Genomic DNA, 13,015 nt, shown 5'->3' with positions numbered 1-13,015 from the left:
ACTTTATTGAATGGACTTCAAGACTGCCTTTCATATTCCCAAGCTCCATAATGACAGGCCAAAGTACACGTGACATGAACACAGAAAAATGACAGGCTTCATGAGTATCTGTCTGCATATGAACTTTTTTAGGATAATTGAGCTTTTACAAGATCTGCTTCTCATCCTGGCCACTTCACACTTGCCTGTGTACCACTCTGTTCCCCACTGGAGTTCATTTCATGAAGATGCTAATAGAACCACATCATCTGCAAAACGCAAAGATGAGACTCTGAGGTTCCAAAACCGTGAACTTTCTCCTCTGCAGCTGCTCATTCCGATTGTGTCTCCTTTTTGGACCACAAACAGGATTAGGAAATAGGGGCAGCACTGGTGGATCCTAATGTGCACTTGAAACGAGCTGAACGTGGTGACAAGAATATGGGCACAATTCTTGCTTTGCTCATACAAGGAAAAGAATGTATGAGCTTTTCAGGGGATGCCCTGAAAAGCATCCCCAGCATCTTGCACTCCCACAGCAAACCCCAACAATAGTTCCTCAGGATAATCAATCGTTAACTTTCCATAGATCCACAAAACGCAGGTAGGGTGGACAACCAAACTCGCATAACCCACTCAGCATTCATGAGAGGGTAGCAATCTAGTCCTCTGCTTCACAGCCAGGAAGAAAATCACACTGAATCCACCTTAATCACTGATTGGGTAATTTGTCTTTGCCTCCCTACTAACAATCTGGGGTGAACTTTTCCAGGGAGGCTGAGAAGTGGAATTCCTCAATAGCCAGAATAAACCCTCTGGTACCCCTATTACAAAATTAAGACCTTCGCTCAAGTCTATCACTCTACTAATGTCCCGGTTCTCCATGTGACACTGAGAAGGCGTGCTAACCAGGACAGCCCCACAATGTCCAGAGCTTTCAACATATCTGGGCACATCTCTGTCACCTCTCTATGACATATCAAGCAATTTAACAGACTTCCTTGAGGTCAACTAAAACTCCTTCTCCACAATCTTGGATTTCTTCTCACAGCCTGGTTTTTGCCTCAACCACAGAAGCTACACCCCTTCTGGTCATCCGGTATGCTGCTTCAAAATTCACCCCAGTTGGTCAGAACCTTTTATGTTAAAACCTTGCAATTGATAAAGACAATTTTTTAACACTACTGTAACCTTTGAGTGTCTTGTTAATCACAGTTAGTAAAAGAGAAGCTGAGGCCAGGGAAAGCAAAGTTATGTTTCAAACTGTACCGTAGGTTTCGTAGTTTTGATTCCAACAGTCAATGTTTCCACTGTGATGCCAACGGATTTGAATGAAGAGTCCTGTTTGTTAAGTCTTGGCTTTAATCCTCACTAGTCAAAAGTTCAGAGTTATTAATGTACTGTAACTCTACCAAAAGCAAATTTAAAACCACATTTAAAAAAAAATTAAACCAATGACTTTGTTGTATGTGAACAACAACAAAAAATTTCAGATCTATTAAAAACAAACTTGTGTTTTTCTAGGGCAGTGTGTTTGTGGACAGTGTATTTGCCATCCACCTGAGGAGAGTCGCATTCATGGGAAAAACTGCGAGTGTGATGACCGTCAGTGTGAGGACATAAAGGGAGAGGTCTGTGGAGGTGAGAGCACAAACATAAACACAAATGCACACACAAACAACTCTGTGACTTGATTTTATACAGGAAATGGACCAAACATGGCATTATGCAGGATACAAGATTGTGTTTTAGCTCAGAATTGTTTGTCAGTGAGAGTAAAGATCCCAGTAAAAAAAACAAAACATGTTAACGTTTTGTGTCTCATTCAAGTACTACTTGTGTCAACAAATTCAGTCTGAAGCGGCAAAAGTGACTAATGTGACATTTATGAATATTCTCTTGCTTACAGTGGAACTATAATTTAATTATCAGTGGCCCAAGCCTGCAACAATAAAAGGCCTGTTCACTGAGCTGAAGAACACTGATTTCAAATTCAAATTAAAAAACCAAATTGATGTAGCTCAAGTACGTGACAGTAATCAGCACATCGTTTTCAGTTACAAACACAAGAACAAAACAAAATTCTCAGTAAAAATAGAATATAAAATGTATTTCGCACGACATTTAACATTTAGACAGCTCAGTTAGGCCAATGAAAACATGCATCTGTCCATATGCATCGATGTAGTGTGCTGTAAAAATATTCAAACCTATTAAACTTATTGACATTTTGTTTTCTTATATTAAAGCCCCATCTTACAGCAGTGGTTCACCTTTCAACAAGACAACCAACCTAAACATTCAGGAGAAGGAACAGAGGAATAGTTTAGATCAAAGCAAATTAATTTGTTGGAATGGCCCAGTTATTGTCCAGACTTAAATCCAATTGAGAATTTGTGGGAAGACTTGGAATATGATTCTCTCCGGTGCTCTTTATCTAATTGAAATGAGGCTGAGCTATTTTGCAAAGATAAATGGGCAGCGATTTCTGTCTAAATGTGCAAAGATTTTAGAGACGTTGCTCCTAAAGACTGTCTGCAATTGTAGGTAAAAGGTGGTTGTACAAATTATTGACTCAATGACTACTCTTCTGATTTATATTTGTGAAAAGTTTTAAAAACCATGGCAAAAATGTATTCCATTTCTGCCATGAAAAATGATGCTCCAGTTTGTGTTGATCACATATAATTCCTTTAAAATACATCGACGTTTGTTATTGGAATGTAAGAAGAGTATCAACCTTTTGCATGATACTCTAAGAATGAGGGGTTTCTTCATCGGGAGGAGGAGCGCAAGGAATTCCTGCAAGCCACAGTGCCTCAGCTGCACTGAGCGGTTGTTCAACTCAGAGATGATACTCGCATGAGAATTTTTTCCAATTGATTTAGTTAAAGGTAATGCTGAGGGGTTTTGTTTTTTCCCCTCAGCTTCCTCGCTCACAAGTGGGTACAAATGGAGACGTATGGGACAATGAGGAATGAAAAAGTGCAACCCCCTTGTCTCTGAGGAGATTGTCTCAGCAGCTTCAGCAGGAATTTGTTTTTAATAAGACGATCTCTGCACACTTTTGAAGCTGCACTCTGCTCAGTGCAAACACAACCAGCGCCGGAGTATAATAGGGCTGGGCCAACAGTGAGAGGACCGGCCCGGTCCTTGCAGTGCACAGAGGCCAAAATTATATGCACCTTACATTCAGAACTATTGAACTTGCCTTTTAACTTTCAAACGTACAAAATTATTCTCAAATAGCTCGCATCTCTCTCTTTTTTTATATACTGAAAGAAAATAAGCTTGTATAGAACAATACCACACTTTTGAAATGTTGCAGTGTTATTTACAAAGAAAGAAACCTTGGCTTTCCCCCTTGCTTTTACTTTTTGTCTACTGGTCATACTTTTGCTGCACCAGTTTCACATTTACCTCCCTTTCACTGTCTGTCCGTAAGGGCCAGAGCACTCATTCTGAGAAAGACAGGTGCACGCTAATTGAACGGAGCTTGCTTGTCGAACCTTCAAAGCAATTACCTGCCGTCCCAAACTGACTGATTGAGGCGGTCATGCATGGTCTGCCACGGCTGACACTCCATTTCGTCTAAGGCGGAGGCTTAGTTTCATTTATAACCTCGCTCTTTTATACACAGTTACAATTCACAGAGATTCTCAGTTACCTTATTAACTTGTTTTGGGTTCTGCTTGTTCACAAACCTTGTAAAATGATTGAAAATAAATTCAAGTCTTATTAAGACCTAACCAACCATCTACTAAGTTAAAAACAGAATCAGCCACGAAAAGCTTCTACCCAGTGATTGCAAGGAATATGAAAATCTATGTCACGTACTTTGTTCCAATAACACAAGCAAAGATTGTTAGGAATATTTTCAAGTATTTGGTTTCAGTCTGTAATGTTAATACACACCAGTTAAAACTTATGACGAAAGAAAAAAAATAAAACTCTCATAACATTTCAGATCATTTGTAAGACCAAAACTCAAAAGGCAAGTATAGTGGAAAATAGAAAAGAGAGCATAATTTGGTACATTCTTTATCACCATCATCACTCTAGCACTTGGTAACAATAGATGTATTAAGTTATTAAGTTCTACAAAACATTTGCATTTAGGGCACCCAAATGGCTAGCAATGTCCCTGGATATATTGTTAGATATTGTTTTTTATTCATGTAAAAACTCTCAAGACAACTTATTGACAGAAAAGTACGCCTATAACTGAGTGAATGCAGCTGGCACACAGAGGAAAACACTATAATTTTTGCTTGACTCACTTATAATTAGTAATCACATTATTGCTGCGTTTGAAATATTTATTTGTTTTCCAACTGTGTTGCGTTCACAGTGTATAAGAGTAAGTAGAGGGAAGTTGTAAACAGGTGTTTTTTTGCATTTCGAACACCATCCGAGTGCTGCGGTACTTCATAATCATGCACTGAGTGTTCCCAGTTATGTGTTGCATAAACAAACATCGCCAGCCTAAATCTGTGGTGATGAGTGGCATTATTTATCTGTTTTTGGCTGACAACACATCATAAGTCTTCATTACACTTCTGTTATATTTCATGACAAATCTGTTTATTTGTTGATTTTTTTTATCATAATAATAAAAAAAAGATTAATATTATCATAATATTATAATTTGCAGCACACAAAAATGATTATCCATGCACAATGGCGCTTGGGAAACAGCACACTGGTACCAGGTGGAGAGATAACTGTGTTTTCTTTGTTGTAGCAGCCCAGGTTTGGGAGAAATAGGGAGAAGCAACGGAGAAGGACTTTCTGTTATCCTGCTGGAACATCTGGCAAACTTTTTTGTTGACTCAGAAAGTGAACAGAGTCAAGTGAAGTTTATTCGTATTGCAAAATTCAGAAACAAGGTGAAGTGCTTGACATGACAAAAACACAAAACAAGCAACACAATTTAGTTGGATGCCATCATCAAGAATAATCATCTTCAAATATTCATCAAGCATATTGATCAATGTTCCAGTTATTAATCAAGGCAACTCTAAACAGAGTTGCCTCTGCAAGTTGTCGGCATTGATTTAAAGGTACCACACATGTGCCATCCTCCCGCTCCGATCATAAGTTACCTATTGACACAAAGAAGTTCCTGTTGTTCCTGTCAAATTCTGCTCTGAGATCCAACACTACCAACATTGTGGTTCTTCCACAGTCTATTTATGTGGATGTCACTGGATACTTTGATGAGGGCACCACCGGTTTCTGTGGTGACAGAAACTACAATGAAACATGTCAGTGGTTGGCTGTCATTAAGAGGCTATTTTCCTGGGGAAGCACACCTTTTTTGATAATTTTGCTGTGAAAAGTTAGCAATTGAATTGTAATTCTGCCATAGAGACATGTCCAGATTGTCCTTTTTTATCAGTGGTTTGATTGCTGTTTATTAAGCGTGGGGAGAAAACACCCGATGAGAGCGATGAGTTTATGTTTTGAATCAGATAAGACGCAACGACAGGCATAACTTTCTTAAGGAATGTTGTGGGTAGGGTATGAAGACAGCAGGAGAAGGAGCGTGTGGTGGACAGGCACTCGCATTTGTGGTGTTAACTTTGCAGCAGTCTCTCATACTGAGTATGAATATTGAGACAGCTGGAAAAAGACCCCTGACCTTTAACAGGATGAATCTCCAGCAGAACCTGGCTCAGTTAGAGCCCCATCTCCCAAGGCTGACTGTGGGTTTGAGAAGGCAGAGCGTACAGAGTATTCAAAAATACTCATAAAATATTAAACTTGGTCAGGTGTTTAGGTATGAATGAACATATTTTTCAGCAGTTTTCTGACCAACAGTTTGATAAAGCTCTGACACCAGTTTTCTGATTTCTCATATGAATAATGAAATGTAGTTTTTTCCTTGCAGGTAAATATGACGTTTAATAAAATATGTATAGCAAGATGAAACAATGACTTTGTAAATTGCAAAAGACAAAGAACTGCAAATGTATATTGTTAAGTGATTTAGGCATGTTTTGTCATAATAGGCTATGAAACAGTCTGTCTGTTATGACCTGCTATGAATTATTTATGTTATGCCAGATAAGACATAACAGCACTTTGTGAAAAAGAGCTGTCAGTGTTACACAGCTCTGCAGAAAAGAAATTATAATCTCACCCATTTTACATTTGGGTAAAATTATGCCACATAATAAACATTTACCTTAACAGGGAGTTTTCTAAAATGTCCATGATGTCTACGATGAGTCAACTTGAACTTTTCAAAAGGATAAAAGGGATAAACTTCGCTGTAAAACACTAAACTCCCTGCTATTTGCTGAAGACTCAGTCCCCTTTTAGACGTAGCAGCCTGGAGGGACAGCCAGCATGCCTCGGTTGGAGATAGAATTTCATTTCTAAAAGCTCCTAACACCTTTTGTGCTTCCCATTATTTTATTTTTAGACACGTCAATCATATTGAGAAAAGAAAACCGAGTCTTCGTCCTAAAGTAACAACTTTCACCCCAAAGTGCTTTGTCATTAGTGAAACCTGTTAGTGTATAGGTGATACATATGATGCATTCACTGATTCGGGACAAAAAAGGAAGATTTTTGATTTCTGACCAGCCCATTACGAATCAGAGCTATTCAAGGATCAAGCCGTCCAGACAACGTGTTGACACAGTACTAATTTACACAATGATAAAACGATAAATGTCAGCATCGCTGTTTTGTAATCCAAATATTCCAACAGTGACTGCATCTTCAAGATATTAGTTCAAGTGAGCCATTCGAGAGTCGGCTTTGACATATATTTTTATGGCTCTTGTCAAACGATGCTAAAAGCAATTACAGCAAAGCAGTAAACAACAGCCCCTTTCAACCTAATGAACCTTCTTGGCTTCCAAAGTGTCATATGCTGGATGGGTTTTTTTGCCCGCTATTTCTATTCTTTGGTTTTCATCTGTCTGAAGCATTAGATTTATTAAGGACAGCACAAGACCAGCGATGACAGTTCCTCTCATGTCCCTTGGGGAAATACAATAAGCTTTCTCCGTCTCTCTCATCTCCCTGCAGCTCTTCCTCCCTGCACTGCCTATTAGTGTCAGGGTTCAATGTTAGTGCTGTCAGCTCTTTGTATTTATCAGCTTTAAAGCTTTTTTTTTCCTCTTTCCAGAGGTATTTCATTTGTCTTCGACTACCTGTGCAGACATTTCTTCTTCTTTTTTTTTTTTTTACATTTCTGGTTGTTTTTATCTCATGGTCCCTCACCATATCCTGTCTCCTTTTAACGAAGGCGCTTCTGCATTTCACTGCCAGGTCACGGTTACTGTTCATGTGGACGGTGCATCTGTGAGGAAGGCTGGTTCGGGAATCTGTGCCAGTTTCCCAGGTCTTGCGACATGAGTGACGCCCAGAGCAAGGAACTCTGCGAGACAGACGATGGAGTCATTTGCAGTGGAAAAGGTGAACAGAAATGACATTTTTCACTCTCTTTCAGCCCTTTAAGCTAACATTTGTCTGCAAGCAACATTGTATTATAAAAAAATGTCAAAAGAAGGGATTCAGCCATATATTGTTGAAGAATGTCACTCATGAACAAGGGTGAATGTGTCAATGATCACTGCAATTTTCAAGTGGAAATAAATAATGCAATCGTCAAAGGGGTGGTGGTGCCCAGTGGGGTACTCCCTGGACAGGTTGCCAGTCCATCACAGGGCAATACACGTACTCCTGTTAGAGAGGAGTTTAAAGTAACCTTTACCCCCCATTGTACATTATACAGATACATTGATACAGGTACTGTAGATCTCAAGGATACACAAATTCTCATTTTCAAGAACGACCTGTTTCACATCAACATACTGTACTTTACATACAAAATGACACGATGAAATGTCATTTCATCATATACGACTTTAGATTATTTCCAAGTCGAGGTCAACATCAACGTCGACATCGACTAGCTGAAGAGTGAGAGAAAATACTTCACATTAACTTACAGGCTTTGTTAGCTATATTCACGGCAAATATTGACGAAAGACCACCAAGACTGAAGTCTATTTTGCAGAATTGAAAGCACAAACACCCTGAACATTATCCCAAACATATTTGGCAGCAGGGGAGCAGAGAGGCGATCTTCTGTCACTGTCGACCAAAAGGTTGCACAAAGTCGAGTCCGATTTATTTATTTTGTTCTGAACACTGACTGGTACTGATGACTAGAACTTATGAACTGATTACCTTTGATTACAGTTCAATTCAGAAGACCCACACATACATGCACAGAGAACATGCACACACAGAAGGACCCCAGGCTAACCCGTGTCATTCTTGCTGCAAAGCAATGGTGCTACCTACTGCACCAGCATTCAGCCTGCAGCGCAGTGAGCTATATGAAGTCTAAAAGTAATGCACAAAATGACTTTGTGAGGGTTTGAAAGTCTTCACTAGTTATAATAGAAGTTTTCTCTTTTTTTAAATAAGAATTTGCTGTGTAACTTTTGTGCAGATTGCACAGTATTTACTAGACTGTTTTTGAGATTGGGTGGTGATATTGATTTTTCCCCCTTAATGGGTTCCATTATGTATGCCCATAGTCTCTCGTTCAACTTACAAACACTTTATTTCTCCCCAAAGGGTAATTTGCAGGATAGTGTAGAGAACCTTAACAATAAAACAACGTATACAATTTGCCTACTATGTGTTAATGCCTGCCATTTTTTTTCTTTAACTCTAAGCAAGATTTAGGAGACACAGTTAATTAAAAACTGTCGGGGTTTTTGTGAGCTTCAGCATGTATTTCAAAATTACAGCTTAGTTGAATTGTCTAAATCCAGAACCCGGCTGGGATCCGTCTCCTGTTCACTGTGACTGCTGATCTCATACTGTGCAACAGAAAATTAACTACAGATTCCAGGTTATTAATGCCAAATAATTAATCTAATAGCGTTGTTTTACAAGAAACACTGCTGATCTTAGATCAGATGTGTACTCTGAAGAAAAGTCTTTTTTTTCTTTTGACACAGTTGACAATCTTGTTACTTGAAAGCACCATGTGTAGAAAACACTCAAATAGACTAAAGCAAATGTGTAGTGCAAATATTTAAACATGAATGTATAAATGTTCATGTTTAATTTTAGACACAATTACTTTTGTGTCAAAAAAAAAAACAGCTGTTACGATTATGGTTAAAAGAAAGTGAAACTATAAATTCTTGAGTTTACATTTTTGTCCATGTCAATGACTTCTGGAATGAAATTAATTCTCACAAACTTTATGTTTTTGGTTTATATTTGTTGAATGATATAAGATTTGATATAAAGCAATTTAGAAAAGCCAGATCGTTTTTATGTTAAAAGTTCTTTTATAGATGGGTTGAAAGACTATATTTACAGAGCCTTGCGAAAGTATTCATAACTTGTGAACTTTTTCACATTTTGTCACATCATAGCCACAAAAATCAATGTGTTTTCCGCTAATTTTGTACAATGGATCAAAGTTTATGTCAAAGTTTTGCTTATTTGCGAAGCGGCTGCAAGGCGAGAACCTCTGTTCCAGTCTCAAGTTTTCTGCAGCGCCTCTTCAGCATGATGCTGCCACCACCATATTTCGGCACTGGTGATGATGTGTCAAGGTTGATGTGCAGTTTGAGTTTTCTGTCAGGCATAGCGTTGCACATTTTGGTCAAAAAATTCAGTTTCTCATCTCAAAAGAGCATGTTCCCCTCTGTGTGTGTTGTTTTGTGATAATCTAAAAACATCCAGAGTTACAATGCGTCTTTGAACTGCTCCGCTAATTAATGGCTTCCTTGAACGCACTGTCTGTGTAGCTTGACTATCATACTTTGGTAGGTTTGCAGTTTTGCATTGCTGTTTCTATGAATAAAGGATTGGACAGTCTGTGCGGCGTCGAATGTTCAAAGAGATTGTCATGATTTGCGGTGAGGATGACGCTGTGGACCCAGGTTGGAATGAAGCAAAATGATGATTTAATGTTATTCCAGAAGTACAAAGTACAAAATCCCAAAATCCAGGCAGCACAGATGAGCAGAAGGCTAATGTTCACAGCTGGTAGCAACTGGTACAAATGAATAACAGACAGCAGACTAGACTTGGCAGCTTGACAAGGACCCGACAAAGAACGAGGAACACAGGTGGATTTAAATACACAGGAAGACAATCAGGGGAAACACGAAACAGGTGTAACTAATCAAGGGGTAAACGGGACAACACAGACTCCACAGAACACATAAATCTAAATAAACACACAGAAACAACCAAATCCTTACAGAGATGGATATTATTTTTGATCTGAATCTGGTTTAAACTTACATGCGTGTCCAACTATGCCACGCTTTCTGACTTCACAGTTGTGTGAAATTTGTGCTGCTTTTATGTGCTGCTTTGTGTTTCGTATGCCACACGCATCTTATTAAAACACACTGGAATTTGTGGTGGCAAAATGCGAAAGGGCTGCTCATGCAGTTGCAAGGCGTCGCAGGTCGCTTTTCCATTTTTTGACACCTCGAACGTAATTATTCATCTTAAAAACATTACTTCAGAGAAGCTAATCCAGCTTTTCCCCATTTTTGCCAGATGTACTTGAATTAAGTGCGTCAAACTGTCACTGCATTCTATTTTGTGTCATTAAGCAGCTAATGGCGCCACACAAAAGCCTAGCTCCTCTGTTGTGCAGCAGTGAATCCAAAGGAATACGTCGACCACAGAGAGGCCAGCGCTAAACAGGGCTGGGAAATGAAGATGAGCGTCTTTATTCTCCATGCTCCACTTCTTTTAAAAGCCAGATCTATCTTCGTTTCTTGACCAGCCTCTGCCTTAGCTATTTTACTTTATCTTCCTCTCCTCTCTACAACTGCCTTACCTTTTCTGCTGGAGCCTTCTGTGGCCCTTCACATGCAAGTAAAAACTGTGGTGAATGAAAAAAAGAAAGAAAAGCTGAACCCCTGGGTATATAAAAAGAGAAGAAGGCTGATAGCCAGATTTGTTTCTCTCTCCCAATTCTTAAAATGTTATTATTCTGTTGCTACCCTAGAGAGAAAAGAAATGTAAACTGATGGAGGAGAGAGGAAGTGTAGCGTGTGGGTGGATTGGTATCCTGGTGGTAAAACTGTATTAGAAGCCGTTTCCTCAGGGAATATCTCTGTCCACTCTAACCAACTCCATTAATCTTCTCTGAAAAAGAAAGGGTGAAAAAAATAAAATAACAGAGGATTAAACAAAACAGCTTTTATTGAGGGGGTGGGGGTGGGGGGGTAATAATGTGCCAAGTGGGTGAAAAAAAAAGAAGAAAAGAAAATACCAAACACACAAAACCCTGAACTGTGATGGTAATCAAAGTACATGTGTGTGTTTGTGCGTATTGCAGGTTCGTGTCACTGTGGCCAGTGCATTTGCTCTCGCCAAGAATGGTGGGTGTCAGGAGAGCACTGCGAGTGCGACGACCGAGAGTGTGACAAACATGATGGCCTCATCTGCACAGGTAATGACACACAGTGTACCGAAGCTGTAACAGAGTGTACTAAGAGGGATGACATCAACAAACACCTCACAGCAGGGCTCACTTTCCTTCACAGAGAGCTACAGCCAAATACAAAGGAGAAGCAATAACTGTCAGTAAATAGTCATAAAGTCTTTTTACTTTGTGATTATTTGATAATCTAATGATAGTTATTAGATTATCATATTAGGATAATCTAAGAAAATAAACAAATGAAACACATTCATAAACTGACTGGAAAGCTTGAGTAAAATGTTATGGTAAATTTAGCTTTTTCTTTAGCATTACCATTTTGGGCTGCTTTGTGTCATGATGTGGATAATCATCTTATCTCCAATGTGAACCAAACGAAGCAGATGATTATAGATGTCAAGAGAAACAGGATTAAGTCAAACACTATTTTTTCGTCATGGGAGAAGAAGTAGAGGTGGTGCAGGAATATAAATGCGTCAGTGTACACCTGGACAACAGACTGGATCTGGAGACGCAACAGTACAGTCGCCTACAAGAAGGAACAGAGTACTTTGTTCCTTCTTGTCCTTCTTGAGGACAGTCTGTTGAGGAACTTCTTAGGTCTTTCAAGATGCATCAAATCTTGTAGAAGACTGCTGTGGAGAGCAACCCGTCATCTGTTGGGGTAACAGAATTTGATTTAAAAAACCTAAACAGCCTGATAGAGAAGGCTGGTTCTGTTCTGATGACTACTGTGGAACCACCAGAGGGTTGTCACCAGAGACTGTGGTGCATGGATAACATGTAGGCATTTTGAGGGTTTTAGCTAAGGGGTTAAAGGCCAAAGCAGCATGCCGTTCTATAAATATGGCCTGATTACAGGCAAGACATCAGCAGCCTCTTATTAGTGATGGCCAGTGGTGGGAATCCTGTTTCAAGAGAAACAGGATCAAGTCAAACACTAATTTTTCATCATGAGAGAAGAAGTGGAGGTGGTGGAGGAATATGAATGAAATTGAGACAAAACCATGAAAGTGATTTCACTGAAAAAAAGTCATGCTCTAATAATTTTGTCATATCAGAAGTCTCTTACATTAGAAGTTTTACTTTAAAAAAAAAAAAAAAAAAACTTTGTAGCTTTTCTTTAATTTCCTCAACGTTGTAACAGCTGTTGTTGTAGAAACATGCATTTGTAATGACATATCCCTCTATATTAGCATCGACAATGTTATCATAAGCATTCGTTCTTGGTGCGCATCAAAATGACTGACAAGTTTAGCTCATCGTCATGGAGACCGATCATGTAAACTTCAGTCTTATTGCCATCTGAAAGCACATCAGAGGAGCAATATGAAAGACAATACTTCAAAAACAGCAAGCAAATAAAGAAAATGGATTTCAGCATCTGTTAGATGTTTCTCCCTTTCATTACTGACTTGGATATGAGTGTTAAAATTACCCTGCGCATGACAATCATTTAAATGGAATGGTGTTTTACATGAAAAGTTAATTAAACACAGGGACTGAAGTTTTCTCTAACAAATTAATAAATAAGTAGAAACGTTACAGCTTCTTTCCATCGGATTGAGTCATTTT

General features: G+C 38.9%; 1 protein-coding gene across 3 annotated transcripts in view; it reads left to right on the top strand.

The window, feature by feature from the left end:
* The window catches only part of itgbl1 (integrin, beta-like 1), a 44,545-nt gene that overhangs the window by 30,598 nt on the left and 932 nt on the right, over positions 1–13,015 (top strand). For all 3 annotated transcript variants that reach the window (XM_032567833.1, XM_032567832.1, XM_032567834.1), the window contains 3 exons: positions 1,504–1,620; positions 7,267–7,413; positions 11,336–11,449. In XM_032567833.1, coding sequence (XP_032423724.1) covers positions 1,504–1,620; positions 7,267–7,413; positions 11,336–11,449 — 378 coding nt within the window. The remainder of the gene's footprint in view (positions 1–1,503; positions 1,621–7,266; positions 7,414–11,335; positions 11,450–13,015) is intronic.

Source organism: Xiphophorus hellerii, chromosome 7, assembly GCF_003331165.1.
Source record: "Xiphophorus hellerii strain 12219 chromosome 7, Xiphophorus_hellerii-4.1, whole genome shotgun sequence".
NCBI lineage: Eukaryota > Metazoa > Chordata > Actinopteri > Cyprinodontiformes > Poeciliidae > Xiphophorus > Xiphophorus hellerii.
The sequence above is the reverse complement of the archived record's forward strand: the minus strand, read 5'-3'. Positions and strand labels throughout refer to the sequence as shown.